Here is a 22,970-nt window from a genome sequence, read left to right on the forward strand (position 1 = left end):
TGGGATATCATAGTTAAATGGTAGGAGCTTTACTTTTTTTTAGTGATCAAAGCATAATGATGCCTCTTAAAATCAATGGTGTCTTTAATACAGTGAAATGGAATAATAATCACTCACTTCTAACCACTAAACTGAGTGTTAAAGTGGAGAAATGGAATAAGTTCTAGAAATTGATAATCCCACCTACATCTCTGGAAAGGAGCTTTTAGACATTTATCTGCTTTGGTTGCCAACTATTCCTACTTCCTGAATGTTATTAGATTGAAGGAGGCAAATGTGTGCCATAGGAGCTGGGAGGTGGTATAAATGTATAAAGGTAAGGGGACCACAAGCCATTTCTAAAAGACAGTTGCTTCTCTGGCTCTACCAACTACTACTGGACCCAAATTAAAAATTAGTGTTGCCAGATTCAAGAGAAACTGGAAATCTGAATTTTTTGATAAAATCTCTCTATTTAAATCTTGGCAAGATATTCGACATTTTTTTAAAAACCCTGTGCAGGCCAAACAAACATATCTGTGTGCTAAAGAAGCTACCAGCCTTGCCTCTGCTAAGCCTCTTGTTAAAGGAGTGATCATACTGATTTCTAATCCTTACATTTTCATAACATTAAATGCTAGACATAGCTAAATGCCAGAGACAAAGTAAGTCACAGCTGGGAGAGATGAAATCTCTTCCTTGTTTGTATCAGCCATCTGGTACAGCTTTCAGCCACAAAAATCTTTTAGAAGTGGCATTGGGGGTAGTCTCAAGGCCTGTGATCTAAAATGAGTTAGTTATTTTGTCCTAAAATATGCCTGTTTGATCATCTATTCAACAGGAAAAATTCTTAGGCACAGTGTTTTGACATAAGAAAATTATATCTCATGCCTCAAAATTCCTTTTTTCTCCAGAAGCAGTAACAGAAACTGTTGATGTTTAAAAAGCTGCTGGGAATTCCAAAGGGAAATTTCTTAATTCTGCCCTTATAGATTTATCATTTGCTGATTTCCTTCAATCAAAGCTTTGTCAACATTTGTAACGTACTATTAATAAATGCATAAAGAATAAATATATTTTCTCCTTTGCAATAATAATGTCTCACATTAACTTAATGAGGTGATAAAAATTAAGACTGTAAGGAGGAGTTCTGCTCTGGAAATGATGGAGTGCACGATACTACACTTACACTTCCAAAAACTATTTGGACATAATGCATGAGACAGTTCTCAGGCATTAAATAATGGGCAGCACAGGGCTTTGAACCCTGAGAGAAGGAAATCACAAGGTGAGTGCCATTTTCATCTTGGCTTTCTAACTGGGGATGATGTATGGTGAGCCTTTATGAGGGTAAGCACGAGCAGTGTGCTCCTGTGGATGGGTTGAGAGCTAACAGAGATATCAAAAGGAAGATAGGCATGTACTCTTAGAAGACACTGACAGAAGAGACTTCACTGAGCACCTCAGATATTTGGTTGAGACTTCAAAAAGTTTGTACCTTACCTTTATGAGTAAAGATCATACCCTTGAGCAAGGGCCATGATTATGGACCAAGAAAAACTCAAATTGATCTGTTCTAATAACAAATAAAACCAAACTTGACAGGATCAGAAAGATTTGTCAACAGTATAACTGCCTGCCACTAAAAGAAGTCAACTCTCTTTAAAACAAGATAATATAATCCAGACTACCTAATATGTATCATTTTAAAGTGTCTATTACACAATCAAAGAATACTAGATGTTCAAAAAAGCAGGAAATTAGACCCATAATCAAGGGAGAAGAGCAGTTAATAAAACAGACTTGGAGATGACCCAGATGTTGGAATAAGCAGAAGAGGAATATAAAGCAACTGTGGTACATACAGTCAGGAATGTGAAACAACAAGTTGGGCATAATGAGTAAACATATGGGGTATCTCAGCACAGAAATGCAAACTATAAAAAAGAGCCTAACAGAAATTTTAGAATTGAAAAGCACATCACATGAAATTAAAAATCCATAGGCTTAAGAGTGGATTGGAGGCTGCAGAAGAAAGAGTCAGTGAACTTGAAGACAATCAATAGAAATCTAATTTGAAGAATAGAGAAAAAACAATTGGTAAAAAAGGAACAGCATCCCAATAACTTGTGGGAAAATATCCAGAAGGCTATTATACACATAATATGCATCCCAGAGGAAGAGGAGAGAAAGAATTGGGCAGGAGAAAAATGTTTAAAGAAATAATGGGAAAACATTTGTCAAATGTGGTGAAGAACGTTGCAGATTTAAGAAGCTCATTGAGCAGCAAGCATAATAAATGAACAGAAAACCAAAACTAGGCATATAGTCTAAAGCCAAAAAACAAAGATAAATGGAAAAATCTTTAAAGCAACTGAAGATGATATGATATATACAGAGAACAGTGATACAAATTACAGCTAATACCTCATCAGAAAAAAAAAACAGGGCAGAAGATAATGGGACAACACCTTTTAAGTTCTGGAAAAAAAACCCTGTCACTTCAGAATTCTGTATCTAGTGAAAATATCTCTCAAAAATGAGAGTAAAATAAAGACATTTAAAAATAAATGAACACTGGGCATATCTACCGTCAGTGCACATGAACTACGAGCAATGCTAAAGGAAGTTCTTTGGGCTGAAGGGAAATAATACCAGACAGAAATTCAGACTGGAAATAGAAGAATATAGGTAATATAAAATAGTTTTCACCCTTCCCTTAATATCTTTTAAAAAACTAATCATTTGAAGTAAAATATACAAAAACAATAACTAAAGAATAGAGAAAGAAGGGAAGGTGGTTAATGGAATTACTGTTTTGAGGTTCTTGTATTTTACAATATTAACTATGAGCCGACTATGATAAGTTAAAGATGTATACTGTAATCCTGAGAACAACCATTAACAAAATAATGAAGTATACCGTAAAGGCCAAGAGAGGTGATAAAATAGATACTGAAAATACTAAAATACTCAATCCAAAGGACAGCAGTAAAATGTAGAAAAAGGAACAAAGAACAAATGAAACAAAAAACAAATAGCAATGTGGATGACTTAAACCCAGTCATATCACTAGTAATATTAAATGTAAATGAACTAAATACTGCCATTAAAAGGTAAAAAACAATCTGATTAAAAAATGGGCAGAGGAACCAAATAGACATTTTTCCAAAGGAGACATCCAGACGGCCAATAGGTACATGAAATGATGCTCAACATCTCTAATCATCTGGGAAAATGCAAATCAAAACCACAATGAGATATCATCTCACACCTGTTAGAATGGCTGTCATCAAGAAGACAAGAGATAAGTGTTGGTAAGAATATGGAGAAAAGGGAAACTTTATGTTGATGGGAATGTAAATTGGTGCAGCCTCTATAGAAAACAACATGGAGGATCCTCAAAAAATTAAAAATAGGGGCTTCCCTGGTGGCACAGTTGTTGAGAGTCCGCCTGCCGATGCAGGGGACACAGCTTCGTGCCCCGGTCTGGGAGGGTCCCACATTCCACGGAGCGGCTGGGCCCGTGAGCCATGGCCGCTGGGCCTGTGTGTCCAGAGCCTGTGCTCCTCAATGGGAGAGGCCACAACAGTGAGAGACCCTCAGGTTGTTTGTAAAAAATAAAAAAAAAAAAATTTTTAAATAGAACTATATAATCCAGCAATACCACTTCTGGGTATATATCCAAAGGAAACTAAACCAGTATCTCAAAAAGATATCTGCACTCCTGTGTTCACTGCAGCATTATTCACAATATCCAAGGTAACAACCTAAGTGCCCATCAACAGGTGTGTGTGTGTGTGCGCGTGTGTGTGTGTGTGTGTGTGTATATATATATATATATATATATATATATATATATATGAAATTCAGTAATGAGAAAGAACATCCTGCCATTTGTGACAGCATGAATGGACCTTGCGGGCATTATGCTAAGTGAAATGTCAGACAGAGGAAGACAAATACTATGTGATATCACTTATAGGTGGAATATAAAAAAGCCAAACTCGTAGAAATAGAGTAGAATGGTGGTTGTCAGAGGCTGGGAGATGGGGGTTACGGGGAGATCTGTAGGTCAAAGGGTACAAACTTCCAGTTACAAGGTAAATAAGTTCTGGGGATCTAATGTACAGCATGGTGATTATAGTTAACAATAAATACTATATTATATACTTGAAAGTTGCTAAAAGAATGTATCTTGAATGTTCTCACCACAGAAATAATTAGGTGATGATGGAAGTGTTAACTAACACAACTGTGATAGTCATTTCACAATATGTACTTGTATCAGATCAACATGGTGTACACCTTAACCTTACACAATGTAATATCTCAATTACATCTCAATAAAGCCAAAAAATTTATCATAAATAGTATACAAAAACAATAGTACATATTGCATTTGACGTGAACAAGCTTAAGTGAAGGTGTGGAAGTTGGATTAGATGGATATGTATTAAATATAGTAGATAGTATGGAATAGAAGAAAATTGGACTGGCAATGGAGGGTAGATGTGGACAAAGAAGAGCCATAGCTGTCCTCAAATGTATTGTGGCATTAAATGGTTGATTGGAAAATCAGTTCTTTGTGTGCTGCATGCATGTGCACACACCCATTCAAAGAGAAAAGAAAAATAAAGTCCTCATAAAAAGTGAATAACTGGGGCTTCCCTGGTGGCGCAGTGGTTGAGAGTCCGCCTGCCGATGCAGGGGACACGGGTTCGTGCCCCGGTCCGGGAAGATCCCACATGCTGCCGAGCAGCTAGGCCCGTGAGCCATGGCCGCTGAGCCTGCGCGTCCAGAGCCTGTGCTCCGCAACGGGGGAGGCCAAAACAGTGAGAGGCCCACGTACCGCAAAAAAAAAAAAAAAAAAAAAGTGAATAATTGATACTGATGGCCAACAGCATTAAGACCTTTTATATTTACAATTTTTACTGTCACATCACTTTGTCATTGAGAATAAATACTTAAGGCAGCCTGATAATTTGAAGTTGTTTTTTACTTACTTTGCGGTGGCCAAAATTCAGCATTTGGATTCTAAAGCTTCTTAAGCTCTTAGTTTACCTTAGGACAGGGGTTTTGTTAAATTTTTGGAACAAATGGTATCAGCAAGTCCTTGCAGAGATTCAGGCACTAGATAGGAGCAAAGTCACAGCTAGGTGCTGTCAGGCAACCATTGAAAGAAATTGTTAACCAGACAAGCAGGGTTGTGAGAAAACTAGAGACACACTAAGTAGAGAATATAATGGTTTATGATCTGAGTTGGTGATCAGAGTTGAAAAATTAAACACTTGGCAATGTGTATAGGTCTTGAGGAAGGGAATATAGGTCAGGAATTAGACATAAAATACAGTGGATAAGACTAAGCTGACCTCAGAGTAAAAAGACAAATGAGAATCTTTCAGGGAGACAGCTACAAGAGTCAATATAACTCCCCGAGTAAGAGGACGTGATATGACCCTGTTACTGAAATGGAGTGCTTGCTCTTTCTCCCTGCGGGATTTAGCAAGTCAATGAACCAGAGAAGGGAGTGCAGTTATGGACAGACTCTGAACTCAAGCTTATTAAAACTTTGGGCCTTGAGCACTTCTTAAGGTCTGGGATTCAGTATCATTCCTTGATATGATATTTCTGAGATTTACTTTAAGATTGTAAAATTTAATTGACTTGGAAAAACTCCAGGTCTAATCGCAACTTTCTAAAGGTTAGCCATTCTTCAAGTCGTAGGTTGAAAATGCCAAATCAGTAATTAAATCATTTCAGCAATTTTTTTCTTCTGTTCTTTGTTGGTTTAAGGTTTAGTTTTGTTTTGTTTTTAATCTTTGGTGACCAAAGAACATCTTGAAACACTTAAGTAGTGAAGAACATTGAGGAGTTGCAGCTGACGGAGAGAGAGAATGAAACAATGAAAAACTGTCGCTGGAATGGAGCCAGATGTATGCTGACATTAAACACTCAGAGACTTTGACTTTTCAGCCTCCTGTTCCTGAATATGACTCTACTTTCACCCCCAAGAAGAATCAATTTTGAGGTTATAACCAGTCTCCTTTAATAATTCATCTAATCAAAATCAGTGAAAAGAACAGGCTTGTTAAATAATAGCAAGTCAATCATGTGGAAGAAATACAGTGCTATACAGAGTCACACACATATTTTCAACATCTGATTGACAGTTCTTATAAATCACATCTTTGCTCTTAAACCTTTTCATAATGAACATTAGGAGGATCTTTTTTGCACGCACATACACACCTTGGAAATAAAAAAAATTAAAAATCAAATGTAAAAACAAACAGAAGAACAAGAAGTAAATGCATTGAGATGTTTAGAAATGGTTAGTATTTTGACATAACTATATTCTTTAACCAAGCACCTTCATCATCAGAAAAAGGTAACAAGACTCTTTGGTTCCATTTCAAGACTCCTCCCATTAAAAAAAAAAAAAGGTGAAAGTCTTTAATAACTTATGAGGCCTAGGACTTCCCTGGTGGTGCAATGGTTAAGAATCCACCTGCCAATACAGGGGACACGGGTTCGATCCCTGGTCCGCGAAGATCCCACATGCTGAGGAGCAACTAAGCTCATGAGTCACAACTGCTGAGCCTGCAAACCACAACTACTGAGCCCGTGCGCCATGGCTACTGAAGCTGGCATGCCTAGAGCCCATGCTCCGCAACAAGAGAAGCAACTGCAATGAGAAGCCCATTCACCACCACGAACGGTAGCCCCCATTTGCCACAACTAGAGAAATCCCGCGCACAGCAACAAAGAACCAACACAGCCAAAAATAAATTAATTAATTAAAAAAAAATAACCTATGAGGCCTAATATCCTTGGCAAAGACCATTTTACATGGCTGTGAAGCATGTCATTACAGAGATACAGCTGGGACCAAACAACAGAGTAGTCAACAGTCCTTCCAGACTTCTATATCTTAAGAGATTCCATACCTGAAGTTCTCTTACATTTCCAAAAAGCAAGTTTTATGTTTGGTGCCAAGGGAAGCCAAGCTCTGTTGCTTCAACCCAGTCACAAATGTCGCACTAGGTCCTCCCCCAGAAAGCCAGTCTCTGATTTATAACCTCCCTTAATGGGAGAATGCCAGTGATTATAAATTGTCTTGACATTGCGCAACCATCCTAATTCCCTAAAACACGGATGTGAATCCAGACTTCGGACTTCCTGCTTCCATTTCAAAGCAGATTGACCTCTGACTGGCCCTTTAAATGCATTTGTGTATTTATCTCTCAGCCAGTGGGTGGACAGTTATGTTAATGCACTTGGATTTCTTTTGAAGGGAAAAATTAAACCAATCTTCAGCCAATCTTGTTTTTCTAAAAGAAGAAAAAAGAGAAGAGGGAAGAGTAAAAAGGTGAGATTATAAAGAATAGAAAAGAAAAAAACCTGTGTTATAAGAGAGATGAAAAACATTTTTGATAGTTGTCCCCTAAGTGTTGACCATGAGGAGCCTGTAAAGGTGAGCAATAGGATAAAAAAAACCCTTTTCTTACTAAATAGTTCTAAATGTGGTAGCAAGGGGCTCTGCTTGAAATGTCTTCAAGGAAACAGTATATCTGGTGCTTTTCCCCCATATCTATAAGTTTGGACACAGTGCTAGGTACCAACATCAAGTGCTTCTTCACAGCTTTACAGGGCAATGGTGTATGTGTGTGCATTTTATATATATATATATACACACACTGCACACACATACATACACTATATATACACTATGTATATGCACTATATATATATACACTATATATAGTATGTGTATATAATATATACCTAGTATTATGGTTATCATATACACATACTATAAATGATTTTACAAACATGTTGTAGGTTTGACTACCTTCTCTTTCTCTGCAGTGAAACATGGTAGTTGACATTTTTAACTTCCTGCTTTTAACTTTGTTTAAAATTATCAACCATATTAGACAAGGCTGTATCTAAATAGTGATAATGTTACAAAATTTCTTTAAAGAAAACTAATGTGAAAGTAGAAGTTAGGCCTGGACTCCAAAAAAGTATTGAGTTTCTCATCAAACTTATAGCAAAAAAAAAAATTCTAACTAAAATAATTCCTATATTCTTTGGCCTTTTTGTTAAAGAATATGTTATAAATGAATAGAAATGAGTAATGAATATTTTTCCAGTTGAATAACTCCATGAATATAAAATCCTCTATTGTAATCTTCTTGCTTCCTTTGTATCTCAGGAAATTTTACGGCGATTCTCTCTTTATACAATTTATTTTGAAATGTAGATACAACACTTTAACAAAAATTTCTTTATGTATTAAAAATTTACTGTTAATATACAAAATATTTTTATTTTTATATAAACATACTGAAAATGTGATTTCTTTCTAAAATTATATTTACAGACATTAAATGATTTAAATTAATTGTTTAATTTTAGCAAAGAATACAGATTAAATTACTGAGGTGTTATTTTCATATAAGTTTGGGCTGTTCTGTTCTTTTAATTTGATCTTTACATCCTTTAAAAAGTTATTTCTAAAATTATAACTATGTGAGGTGATGGATATATTAACTAATTATATTGTGGTATAAATTTTGCAATACCTATTTATATCAAATCATTACACTGTACACCTTAAACTTACACACTGCTATGTGTCAATTATATCTCGGTATAGCTGGGAAAAAATTAAAAGTTCTATTAATATTAACAAGACAATTACTTAACAAAATAAATTGGACATTCTTAATGGATTCTTCATACACAAAAATTAAAAAATTTTTATTATTTCTAGCATACTTGTATCTTGAGCTTGATCAGACAAGAATGTATTTTGTTAAAATTTCTTTGAAAGCTGTTGTTATGGTAATGATTTATATATTGAAATTATTGATAGGTTAATTTACTGTGATAAGGAAATTAAGGAATGGATGCTATTTAATATATTTTCTTTTACATGAATTCTTGAATAATATTAATTTTTCAATTGGTATAAAAATTAAAATTAAATTTTTAGTTTTCTTCAATGTTTGCAAATCATGTCCCTTTATATTTATTTTCTCTTTTTTATTTTCTTTCTTTTTTTTTTTTTTTTTTATTTCACCAGTTGCCATTAAATGAAAATAGAGTAGGTTGAATGTTATAGGCTACATTTTGGTAGTGTGGTTTTTTAATCTTACTTTTGAACAATACAGTTTTCTTGGAAAGGTTTTTTACTGTAATTTTATTAAGGTACAACTCTAAATTATATAATTATAAATTTCACCCATTCTATTGCACAGTTCTACCTGTTTGGACAAATGTTATGTAAATGTTAGTTATGTAAAAACCACCACAGTCAAGATACAGAACAATTTCATTATGCTAGGAGATTCTCCCATACTCACTTGTAGTCAGTCCGTCCCCCACTTCTTAGCCACTGATCTATTTTCTGTCCCTACAGTCTTTGCAAGAATATTATATAAGTGGAGTCATACAATATACATCCTTTTGAGCCTGGCTTCTTTCACTTAGGATGCTATGTTAGAGAATCATCCAAGTTATTGTGTGTATCCTAGTTCATTCCATTTTATTTATGAGTATTCTACTCATTTCTCAGTTGAGGTATATGGGAGTTGTTTGTAGTGTTTCCTGATTACTGACAAGCTGCTATAAAGTTTCATGTTCAAATTTGTGAGTGAACATAGCTTTCAATGATATGGTATTCTTAATTTTATAAGAAACTGCAAAGCTGTTTTCCAAAGTGGCTGTATCATTTTGCATTCCTTCCAGCAGTGTATAAATTTCAGTTGCTCTACATCCTTGCCAGCCATGGTATTGCCTCTCTCTCTCTCTCTCTTTTCTTAGACATTCCAATAAGAGTGTAGTTGTATCTCATTGTGGTTTTATTCTGTCTTTTGGGTTTTTTTAACATGTTTATTGGAATATAATTGCTTTACAATGGTGTATTAGTTTCTACTTTATAGCAAAGTGAATCAGCTACACATATACATATATCCCCATATCTCTTCCCTCTTGCATCTCCCTGCAGCCCTCCCTATCCCACCCCTCTAGGCAGTCACAAAGCACAAAGCTGATCTCCCTGTGCTATGTAGCTGCTTCCCACTAGCTATCTATTTACATTTGGTAGTATATATATGTCCATGCCACTCTCTCACTTCGTCCCAGCTTACCCTTCCCCCTCCCCGTGTCCTCAAGTCCATTCTCTATGTCTGCATCTTTATTCCTGTCCTGCCTCTAGGTTCTTCATGACCTTTTTTTTTTTTAGATTCCATATATATGTGTTAGCATACAGTATTTGTTTTTCTCTTTCTGACTTACTTCACTCTGTGACAGACTCTAGGTCCATCCACCTCACTACAAATTACTCAATTTCATTTCTTTTTATGGCTCAGTAATATTCCATTGTAAATATGTACCACATCTTCTTTATCCATTCATCTGTCGATGGACACTTAGGTTGCTTCCATGTCCTGACTATTGTTTATAGAGCTGCAATGAACATTGTTGTACATGACTTTTTTTTTTTTTTTTTTTTTTTTTTTTTGCGGTACGCGGGCGTCTCACTGCCATGGCCTCTCCCATTGCGGAGCACAGGCTCCGGACGCACAGGCCCAGTGGCCATGGCTCATGGGCCCAGCCGCTCCGCGGCACATGGGATCCTCCCAGACCGGGGCACGAACCCACATCCCCTGCATCGGCAGGCAGACTCTCAACCATTGTGCCACCACGGAAGCCCTACATGACTCTTTTTGAATTACAGATTTCTCAGGGTATATGCTCAGTAGTGGGATAGCTGGGTCATATGGTAGTTCTATTTTTAGTATTTTAAGGAACCTCCATACTGTTCTCCATAGTGGCTGTGTCAATTTATATTCCCACCAACAGTGCAAGAGGGTTCCCTTTTCTCCACACCCTCTCCAGCATTTATTGTTTGTAGATTTTTTGATGATGGCCATTCTGACTGGTGTGAGGTGACACCTCATTGTACTTTTGATTTGCATTTCTCTAATGATTAGTTAGATGTTGAGCATTCTTTCATGTGTTTGTGGGCTATCTGTATATCTTCTTTGGAGAAATGTCTATTTAGGTTTTCTGCCCATTTTTGGATGGGGTTGTTTGTTTTTTTGATATTGAACTGCATGAGCTGCTTGTACATTTTGGAGATTAATCCTTTGTCAGTTGCTTCATTTGCTAATATTTTCTCCCATTCTGAGGGTTGTCTTTTCATCTTGTTTATGGTTTCCTTTGCTGTGCAAAATCTTTGAAGTTTCATTAGGTCTCATTCATTTATTTTTCTTTTTATTTCCATTTCTCTAGGAGGTGGGTCAAAAAGGATCTTGCTGTGATTTATGTCATAGAGTGTTCTGCCTATGTTTTCCTCTATGAGTTTTATAGTTTCTGGCCTTACATTTAGGTCTTTAATCCATTTTGAGCTTATTTTTGTGTATGGTGTTAGGGAGTGTTCTAATTTCATTCTTTTACATGTAGCTGTCCAGTTTTCCCAGCACCACTTATTGAAGAGGCTTTTTCTGCATTGTATATTCTTGCCTCCTTTATCAAAGATAAGGTGACCATATGTGCGTGGGTTTATCTCTGGCCTTTCTATCCTGTTCCATTGATCTATCTTTCTGTTTTTCTGCCAGTACCATATTGTCTTGATAACTGTAGCTTTGTAGTATAATCTGAAGTCAGGGAGCCTGATTCCTCTAGCTGCATTTTTCTTTCTCAAGATTGCTTTGGCTATTCGGGGTCTTTTGTGTTTACATACAAATTGTGAAATTTTTTATTCTAGTTCTGTGAAGAATGCCATTGGTAGTTTGATAGGGATTGTATTGAATCTGTAGATTGCTTTGGGTAGTATAGTCATTATCACATTATTGATTCTTCCAATTCAAGAACATGGTATATCTCTCCATCTATTTATGTCATCTTTAATTTCTTTCATCAGTGTCTTATAGTTTTCTGCATACAGGTCTTTTGTCTCCTTAGGTAGGTTTATTCCTAGGTATTTTATTCTTTTTGTTGCAATGGTAAATGGGAGTGTTTTCTTAATTTCACTTTCAGATTTTTCATCCTTAGTGTTTAGGAATGCAAGAGATTTGTGTACATTAATTTTGTATCCTGCTGCTTTGCCAGATTCATTGATTAGCTAGAGTAGTTTTCTGGTAGCATCTTTAGGATTCTTTACATAGAGTATCATGTCATCAGCAAACAGTGACAGTTTTACTTCGTCTTTTCTGATTTGGATTCCTTTTATTTCTTTTTCTTCTCTGATTGCTGTGGCTAAAACTTCCCAAACTGTTGAATAATAGTGGTGAGAGTGAGCAACCTTGTCTTGTTCCTGAACTTAGTGGAAATGGTTTCAGTTTTTCACCATTGAGAATGATGTTGACTTTGCTTTGTCATATATGGCCTTTATTATGTTGAGATAAGTTCCCTGAATGCCTACTTTCTGGAGGGTTTTTATTATAAATGGGTGTTGACTTTTGTCGAAAGCTTTTTCTGCATCTATTGAGATTATCATATGGTTTTTATCCGTCAGTTTGTTAATATGGTGTATCACATTGATTGATTTGCGTATATTAAAGAATCCTTGCATTCCTGGGATAAACCCCACTTGATCATGGTGTATGATCCTTTAATGTGCTGTTGGATTCTGTTTGCTAGTATTTTGTTGAGGATTTTTGCATTTATGTTCATCAGTGATATTGGCCTGTAGTTTTCTTTCTTTGTGACATCTTAGTCTGGTTTTGGTATCAGGGTGATGGTGGCATTGTAGAATGAGTTTGGAAGTGTTCCTCTCTCTTCTATATTTTGGAAGGTTTTTGAGAAGGATAGGTGTAGCTCTTTGATAGAATTCGCCTGTGAAGCCATCTGGTCTTGGGCTTTTGTTTGTTGGAAGATTTTTAATCACATTCTCAATTTCAGTGCTTTTGATTGGTCTGTTTATATTTTATGTTTCTTCCTGCTTCCATCTCGGAAGGTTTTGCTTTTCTAAGAATTTGTCCATTTCTTCCGGGTTGTCCATTTTATGGGCATATAGTTGCTTGTAGTAATCTCTTATGGTCCTTTGTATTTCTGCAGTGTCAGTTGTTACTTCTCTTTTTTCATTTCTAATTCTATTGATTTGAGTCTTCTCCCTTTTTTTATTGATGAGTCTGGCTAATGATTTATCAATTTTGCTTATCTTCTCAAAGAACCAGCTTTTAGTTTTATTGATCTTTGCTATTGTTTTCTTCATTTCTCTTTCATTTATTTCTGATCTGATCTTTATGATTTCTTTCCTTCTGCTAACTTTGGGGTTTTTTTGTTCTTCTTTCTCTAATTGCTTTAGGTGTAAGGTTAAGTTGTTTATTTAAGATATTTCTTGTTGAGGTCTATCCCGATGGGGCTTTTTCTGTAAACCTACATCGTTGGAAACGCCTCATAGATTAACTGTGTGGTTTCGTTTACTCATAGAACTACCTGTTAGATCTGTGGGAAAGAACTACAAGACAGAGCTGCCAAGTAAACTGTGAAAAACCTAACAAACTTTTTATCTAAGGTATTGGCATATCCCAATGATCTGTACTGTTGTAGGGTGTGATAGCTTAGGGGTGAATATGATTTGAACCTAATACATTTTTAGAGGGTGTCAAATTCAGAACCAGGCAGATCCATCTCCTGGCCCTAAACATGGTCCTAAAGTAAATCACTTGAGGAAATTGGATCCCAAAGATTACAGGTGGGGAATTTTGAAGTGTGTCCATATTTCATTGGAGATCAAAGAAGCCTAACTAAAAGAATTGTGGGCTGACTCACATGATAACTTCTTTTTGAAAGGGCTATTTTATGTTGAAGATTATGAGTTTGGAGGAACTAAGGTGATTGGCAGTGGAAAGAATCAGAACATGTGAAATTCCTTAAAAATTTATTGACTTAGGGCTTCCCTGGTGGCCCAGTGGTTGTGAGTCCGCCTGCCGATGCAGGGGTCACGGGTTCATGCCCCGGTCCGGGAAGATCCCACATGCCACGGAGCGGCTGGGCCCGTGAGCCATGGCCGCTGAGCCTGCGCGTCCGGAGCCTGTGCTCCGCAATGGGAAAGGCCACAACAGCGAGAGGCCCGTGTACCGCAAACAAAAAAAAAAAAAAAAAAAAAATTTATTGACTTAAATAACTTTGTCTGTGTTACACATAATAAAAAAAAAGACCTTTACAAAAAAATAAAAGATATTTCTTGCTTCTTGATGTAGGATTGTATTGCTATAAACTTCCCTCTTAGAACTGCTTTTGCTGCATCCCATAGGTTTTGGGTCATTGTGTTTTCATTGTCATTTGTTTCTAGGTATTTTTTGATTTCCTCTTTGATTTCTACAGTGATTCATTGTGGTTTTAATTTGCATTTCCCTAATGACTAATGACGTTGGGCATCTTTCTTTGTGCTTTTTGCCATCCATATATTTTCTTTTTTGTTTGTTTGTTTTTTTGTTTTGCGGTACGCGGCCTCTCAATGTTGCGGCCTCTCCCGTTGCGGAGCACAGGCTCCGGACGTGCAGGCTCAGCGGCCATGGCTCACGGGCCCAGCCGCTCCGCGGCATGTGGGATCCTCCCGGACCGGGGCATGAACCCATGTCCCCAGCATCGGCAGGCGGACTCTCAACCACTGCACCACCAGGGAAGCCCCCATATATTTTCTTTGGTGAAATATATATTCAAATCTTTGCCCCATCTTTAAAATGCATTACTTTCTTATTATTGGGCTTTGAGTTTGTTTGTAATTCTAGATACAAGTCCTTTATCAGATATGTGATTATAAAAACTTCCTCCTTGTCTGTGTCTTTCATAAAGCAGACATTTTTAATTTAAATGAAGTCCAATTTATTTTTTGTTCTTTGAATTATTGTGCTTTGGGCTGTGTATGTAAGAAATCATTGCCTAACTGAAGGTCACAAAACTTTCTTCTTTTTTTAAGTTTTAGAATTATAGATTTTACATTTATACTTATGATCCATTTTGAGTAATTTTTTCATAGAGTGTGAGCTTGGATAAAGGCTTTTTGTTTTTACTTTTGTTTTTTGCATATGTGTATCCAGTTGTTCCAGCACTATTTATACTTGGTGAAACTGTCCTTTCTCCATCAAATTGCCTATTTATTTACCTTTGTCAGAAACCAATTAGCCATATATGTGTACAACTATTTCTGGATTCTTTTTTCCATTCCATTTGTCTACATGTTTATTCTTCCTTCAATACCACTCTCTTGATTACTGTAGCATTATACTAAGTCAGGAAATCAAGTATATGAATCTTTTAACTTCAAAGAGAAAGTGTATTCTGCTGTTTTTGTGTAGTGTTTTCTAAATGTCATTTAGCTTAGTTTAGTTGATAATGTTGTTCATGTCCTCCATATCCTCAGTGGTAATTTTTCTGCTTTCTCTATTAACTGCTGAGAGGGTGTGTTGATGTCTCCAGCTGTATTTGTGGATTTGTCTGTTTCTCTGTTCAGTTTTATCAGTTTTTGCTTCATGTATTTTGAAGCACTGTTGTTAGATGCATACACATTTACATTTGTTATGTCATTTTGTGGAATAGATGTCGTAATAATTAAGTCGTGTTCATCTTTATCCTTATTTTGAAGTCTGGTTGACATGATATTAATATAGCTACTCCTGCTTTCTTTTGTCTAGTGTTTTCATAGTATCTCTCGTCTATCATTTTATTTTTAACCTATTTACCCTTTATATTTAAAATTGGTTAACTGTATATGGTGTATAGTTTGGTCTTGATTTTTTCAATCTAATCTGATGATCTTTACTTTGTTTTTTTGAACCTGAAGTAATGAGTCATTTATTAGAAACAAGTCATTGGCTGAACGAGTTTACGTATGACAAAAAATTTGGAGGGTACCCTAGTGTGGTAGATTTTCAGCATAAACAAAATTTTCTTAAAACAACATGGAATTATTTGTTTAGGTCATTGCTACAGATTGAGACTGAAGATTAAGTGGAGTCTGTTGTAGCATGTGACTGATGATCTTTATTTTGAATTGATATGCTTATAAAATTTACATTTAATGTAATTTTTATATGATTGGATTAAAATACACCATATTGTTAGTTGTTTTATTTTTTAATCTCTTATTTTGTCTTGTTCCCCAGCATTTCATTTCTGATTATTCCATTTTAGCTTCATTATTGATTTTTTTCTTTTAAAAATTATTTTATTCATTGCCCTAGGTTACACAATATACATCTTTAATTAATCAGAGTCTACTTTTAAATAATATCATACTACTTAACATGTAATATAAGGACTTAACAGTATTATCTCAAATTCTCCCATTCTTTGTGCTATTTTTGTCATACATTTTACTTTTACATATGCCATAAACAGTGAATTAATATTTCTGCTTTATACAGATATAATTTAGAGCAATTAAAAATAAAGAAAATAGAATTTTATATTTACCTCCATTTATTCCGTTGCAACTCTTTATTTCTTTGTGTATATGTTATATCTTACCACAGTTTTAAAAAAATGTGTTGAAATTGTTCTTACCTATTAACATTTACACCACCAGTTCCTGACTCTTGCTGGCTCTATTAAAAATTTGATGTGCGTGGGTGGCTTGGAATATGCTTGATTTGTATATTTCTTTTGTTCTTTCTTAGAATTTCAGAACCACTGGACTGAATGTATCATGAGAGGTCCTTTGGCCTAATCTTTAAAGTATGACAGATTTACTTCAACTGATCTTATTTTAAGACTTATCTGAAGTTCTCTAAGGTTGTACTTAAGCCTGCTCCATCTCTTTTTATCTCTGTCTTGTTCTCTTGCTCTCATGACTGGAGAGGAAGCATCAGGACCACAATGTCCTGCTTTTTAATGTTCTCTTTTTAGTAACTTCGCACATGTATCACATACATAAAGATAGTTATTGAGTTTCTTCTTACCATTCTGCATTACAAGTAAAAAACTTTCTCTACTTCTCCAAGTTTTTTATAGAGTGATAAATTTACTTTTTCTCTGTATATCTTTGACCATTTTAATAGGATTTTCTCCTGGACATTTCACGTAATCATTTTTGTTAGGCACGTGTGAGTAAGTGGTAGCAGTATTCACCAAGATGAAGGAACCGATATCTCTATTGGACTAATATTGGCTCTGGGAGAATGCTAGGGAACCAAATGAAGTGGTATAAATTCTCAAGGGTTCCCAGCACCCTTGCCAAGTAGTGGAGACTTTCCTGACCCTTATAGCCTAGTGCTGAAATTAAACCCTCTCCCTGAAGCCATAAGGCTTACTCTTCTCCAGAGATGACTGAAGGCAACAACCTTAGGCAGGTTACTTGTATAGCGTTGAGCTAGGAGAAAAAGAGCAGACAGGAAAATCTGAGCACACTATCTTTAGTTATGAGAAAAAAATCCTCTCAACAGTTGGGCCAGTCCTATAATAGAACTTATAAACACTTGTCAGTTATGAGGGTAAATGTAAGACATACTTATTTTCAAGCTTTCCCCTTAATTTCTTGTCCAAAGCATAACATTTTCTTTTTGTCTTTTTCCCCCTCAAGGGGTGCTACATCCATTGTATACAGATGCAAACAGAAGGGGACCCAGAAGCCTTATGCTCTCAAAGTGTTAAAGAAAACAGTAAGTTTATTTCATTATATAATAGCATCTCTAAGGGATCTGTGACCTGGAGAAGGCAGGAGCCCTGATTCGAAGGACAAAAGGGCCAGAGAGCTGCTATGTGCAGCTAACTCATTTGAATCATGATTATGAGGGTGCAGCCAAATGGGTTGTTTTTTGATGGAAATTGTGATTCTTTGAAAGCAACTGGATCTCAAATTAGATACGGTTGTGGGGAGGAGAAGTATGGAATGGAAAGACATTTAGAGTTTCCAGGTAAACTTTGCTTTGTCTAACTGTCATGTTTTCAGATATATATGTACATTTATATAATCTCCAATCACAATTTAATATACTAGAAAAGGTTGCTATTTAAAAATACCTAAATGAAACACAAATAGATGCGTTTGTTAAAGAAGTCATCAGCTTCTAACTTGATTTTCAAATGGTGGGTTTACTTCAGTAAAGTACAACCAGGCAAATGCTAATGTATCTGGGACTGAACCTGCTCATTGAAGAAGTTCATATTTGAACAAGAAGGAAGGATTTTGTTTTCGGATTTTTTTTTTTTTTTTTTTTTACCCTAAGCTTGTAGGTGAGCTGAGGGGGCAAAAGTTACTTAGGCTCATCTCCAATAAGTAAGAAATGCTAAGGTGAGAGTTCAAAATACAAATGCCAGCATATAATACTGGCATTTTTATACTCCCTGTGCCCCAGAGAATATTTGTCATTGTAATGCCCTACTTATACTTTCTGTCCTTAGGTAATTTCCCCTTATAAAACCACAAAAAGACAACATATTCTTTTATAGCAAATTCTTCCCTTTCTCAAATTTTATGTGAACAAATATGTGAAATATATATATTTCTGAAAACCCAGATGTAACATATGCTGAGGAGAGACATACTGTAACTTTTGAAGTCAAATAATACCTCTTTGAGGCCAAGGGATTTTCTTTTTCTAAAGTCAGCTTAATATCACCAACTGTTTATGTATTGTCTGGCACAGGGAAATTTTAGACTCTCATATAATGAAGAAGAGAATAATGGCACAATGTTTTCAGTCAAGTAGAATGACATTTTCAAACAATCTGTTAGAATTTAAGGCCACTCAAGCACCAAGAACAGTATAACTGAAGAAGGTAATAGTTTAAATGGCAATTGCTCCTAATAAGGTCTTTATTCTGGATTTCCTATTTGGTGTAGCCAATGATTCCAGAATGTAGAGGCAGCTTTTGATTGATAAGCTTTGGAGTTTTCTCTTAAATCAATTTCTTATAGTCATAAAATGTATTTGAACTAAGGATTATTAAAATTTCATGAAATAGAATTTCCTGTTAAACATCTGCTTTTCATGAAAATATATTGGCATGCTTTAGCAGTAGTGACACAAGAGATGTTTTTGGATTTGGTTGTATCATTTCTTGCTGGTTAAAAAATTGTCAGTAAAATTTGTGTGTGGTTATTTTATTTTCATAGTTGAGGAAACTTTGAAAGGCACTAGCTATATAAACATCTAGGAAAATGAGTATTCAGAAATGACTTGTGAATGCTCAGAATCCCAAAGGACAAGGGGCTGGTTTAGAGAATATTTGTTTATGTCAAAAATCTTTGGATGAATTGGAATAAGAGAGAAGTGAAGACACTTGGTGGGTTCATGACTTTTATTCATTGAGAAAGTAAAGCTCTGATTTGCCCTCCCTGTCTTCTCTCCTCCACCTCTGTTGTGGAAACATCTTGTTCAGAAGACAGGCACGAAGAAAATGTGGACGGGAACCAAGTGTCAGATGGAGCTGCAGAGCGATGCAGTAAGGCAGATGTTGTCAAACACAGTTACTGTTGTACCAAATGGAATGAGAGAAATCCCCTGGAGAAACCTCAGTTTTTAACGTAGTTGGAATTCCCAGCATTGTCTCCTAGAATCAACCATGCCCAGAGATGTATAAACAAGAGGAATAGCAGGCAAAACCTCAAAGAGAAATTGCCTCCAGTGTTTAATTCTATATAGGTCATGAAGACAGAACTTCCTTATCCAAATGAAATGAATGAAGCCTATGATCTTATTTTAAGACTAAGAATCTATTTATGGAGGAAGAGTGATGTAGGGGAAACAAAGTATTCTTCTAGTAAATTCAGTTAAAGATCTGCTCTTGACGGGGAAAGTGAGCTTCAGAAAACTTGAATGATCTGTGTAATCTATTTATTAGATTGAGCCACATAAAACTTCATCTATTAAACTATTCTTGACCTATAAAAAATGACAATTTTATATGGTTCAACTAACAACTTTGGGGCTACTATACCACTTCATTGGATAATTCCTTGGGTCCTCATTTTATGATTAGACCCAAACTTAAGAGGTTTGAAAGATTATCTGTCTACATCTGTTTGTCTGTCTATCATCTATCAACTATCTGTAAGAATTTCATAGGGCTGATGTAATAAACTACCATAAACTGGATGGCTTAGAACAATTAAAATTTATTCTTTTACAGTTTTGAAGTCTAGAAGTCTGAAATCAAGGGGATGGGACGGCAAGGTTGATTCCTTCTGAGGGCACTGATGGAGAATTTGTTCCATGCCTCTCTTCTAGCTTTTGGTGACCATCAGCAATGCTTGATGTTCCTTGACTTGTCATTGCATCACTCTAATCTCTATCTTCATTGTCACATGGCAGTCTTCTCCCTGCATGTCTTCATATCATGTTCCCTCTCTGCATGTCTGTGTTCACATTTCCCTCTTCATATAAGGACACCAGTTCTATTGGATTAGGGGCCCACCCTACTCCAGTATGACCTCATCTTAAATTAACTACCTATATTTACAACAGCTAATTCCCAGATAAAGTCACATTTTTAAGGACTAGGGGGTTAGTACTTCAACATATTTTGGAGGGGGGAACACAATTCCATCCAAAATCCTATCAATAAAAGAGGACCTCTAAGGTGAATTTCAAAATATTCCACTCAATAATCTATCTGAAGTTGAATAAAACTTTTATCACATTCAGGAAACTAATAAACATAAGAAAACCTATCCATTTTATAGGTGATTAGAATCATGTATAAATGTTTTTAAGTCCAAGAAAATTTCCCTATCTCTTCCACAAGTTAATTATTTGATAACACTAATCCTCTTCCCCAGGATCTGTTTAAAAGCTGTTTCAGGACAGTTTACCCAAAATTTATTTTGTGGCAATATTTTGTTCCTTTCTCATAGCTTAATATTTTAGGAAGGATTTAGTTTACATAGGCAGTAAGGGACTTATTCCCCCTATAAAACACCCTGATTGTCATTAACAGTCCATTAAGCACCCATATGTCTGAGTGATAGACAAAGACTCTAATTTATCCATAGGAAGATAGACTAAAGCATCTACTCTTATGGAGAAATCCACATTCCATTGGTTGTCAAGTACAGGACAGAATTAATACTGATAATAAACATAAAGTAGCTTGTTATGTTCAGACAGTTGCGTATTTTGGCTAATAAAATATCCTTGTGGGAACTTAACATGTAATTATAATTAAAATATTTTAAATTACCATATATTTTATATGTGGATATAATACCATGTTCTTTATCTATAGACAACTACAATTTCTAGAATTAGAATACATTAAAATACATATCGACCAACGTCATTAATGTCTGCAACTTACGTTCAGATAGTTCACAATAAAAGAAAAGTGTGAGTGTGTGTATGTGTGTGCACATATAGGGAGAGAGAGAGAAAAAAAATATGGCAAAAATCAATAGTTATTAAATTTAGGACAGTATACTAGTATCCATGCTAGATTTCAGAATTTCAGTATATGAGAAAATTTGAGTTAAACCAAACTTCAACATTGAGATCCTGTTCAACATAACTTTTCTCTGGACATTCAGAAAACATTACAAGATTTTACAGTTTCTAAGTGTCCTGATAAACACCAGTGACTCTCTATTATAGATGTATTGAAGTGCCAGAAAACAGAAAATGATAATTGAACCAACTTTTTACTATACTGAAAATCCTGGACTTTTCCAGAAACAGTATCCATTTGTCTCATCAAGTCATTAATGAGGATAAAGCTTTGAGGGCAGTGAGGGTAAACAAGAGAGGAAAATGAATTGAAGGGCTCCTTTGGTTGTTTATTTTTTTTAATTTTTTTCCACATAGTATTAGAGATCCTTGGACTGAAGAACTCATCAAGTCACTAGGAGTGCCATACCTACTCTCCTCCTGGGAAAGGTGACCCATTTTGTAACTTTTTATTTTAAAACAGTTACAGATTCACAGGCAGTGCCATTTTTGTTGCCCATAAATACCTCATTACCTTGTATGTAATTGGCTTGCAGATATCAGTGAAACTTTTACTGTGAACTTTGTAAAACGAATCCAGGGTGAAGGAAACAAGGCTTCCTTTTTTCCTTCACTCATGAGCCTTTCATCATCTCCGTTTTATGCAATATTTAGAAGAAGTTGAAGTAGAGTAGAAAGATTTTCTAAGCTGCATCCTCAGATGAACAACTTTGGGGCGTTAAAAGATTCTGACAGACACAGGTAGTGGGACAATAAGTGATTTACAAGATGGGACCTTTTTATTGATGTTATTTAGTTACGTGACTTTTTAATATGCTGAACTTAAAACTGCACAGAAGGAAAATAATAGATTCAAGAAAATGTCAAAATTTGAACAGATTATGCAGATGGAACCTTCAGTCTGGACTGACTTTTGCTGAGTTAAATGGAATCACAACTTTTGAAGAATTTTGGTGATAATGGAGTCACTACTTCAGGAATGAGTCACAGGCATTATCTCTTTTCCTAAGGAGTACATCCCTTAGGGTGTGTCTAAATAATCACACTCAGGCCCATCAATATGGCTCATTTTCAAGAACAGATTGAGATTTAAGAAAATTATGATCATCAATCATTTATAGTGTCCCTGGAATTTTGAAGACAAATATTTGAATTCTAAAATCATGATGACATTTCTAGCCATGTGGCTCAACTCTTGAAAAAGATTGCATTCAGATTGTTATAAAATCCTTGCATGAAATACCCAGTATTGAGCCTAAGAATTAATCTCAGTGTGTAAATTCAGAATTTATGAGTCGGAGAGCCAATCTCAGTGTATAAGTTCAGAATGTATAGGTCTTCTGACTCTTCTTAAGAATGGCTATGTGGTTGTGGGGTAAGATCATGGGCTGTGGAGCCAGACAACTTGAGTTCAGGATCACTTCTGCCACTTATTACCTGTGTGACCCTACAACAGTTATGTAAATCTCTCAATCTTAGTTTCTTCATCTGTGAAATGAGTTTAAGAACATCTAGCCCGTGACATTTTAGTAACAATTAAAATGAGATAACTTATGTAAAATATTTCTCAGCACCTAGGGAGCATGT

At 35.6% G+C, this 22,970-nt stretch overlaps 1 protein-coding gene and 1 non-coding gene across 2 annotated transcripts in view; both read left to right on the plus strand.

Annotated features, from left to right (window-relative positions):
- The window catches only part of CAMK4 (calcium/calmodulin dependent protein kinase IV), a 216,223-nt gene that overhangs the window by 94,959 nt on the left and 98,294 nt on the right, over positions 1 to 22,970 (plus strand). The window contains exon 2 of the mRNA XM_065875298.1: positions 17,522 to 17,600. Coding sequence (XP_065731370.1) covers positions 17,522 to 17,600 — 79 coding nt within the window. The remainder of the gene's footprint in view (positions 1 to 17,521; positions 17,601 to 22,970) is intronic.
- LOC136121777 (small nucleolar RNA SNORA18) lies at positions 13,339 to 13,469 on the plus strand. Its single transcript, XR_010655788.1, has one exon. It is a non-coding gene; the product is annotated as a small nucleolar RNA SNORA18 (small nucleolar RNA).

The sequence above is a fragment of the Phocoena phocoena genome, chromosome 3 (assembly GCF_963924675.1).
Source record: "Phocoena phocoena chromosome 3, mPhoPho1.1, whole genome shotgun sequence".
Lineage (NCBI taxonomy): Eukaryota > Metazoa > Chordata > Mammalia > Artiodactyla > Phocoenidae > Phocoena > Phocoena phocoena.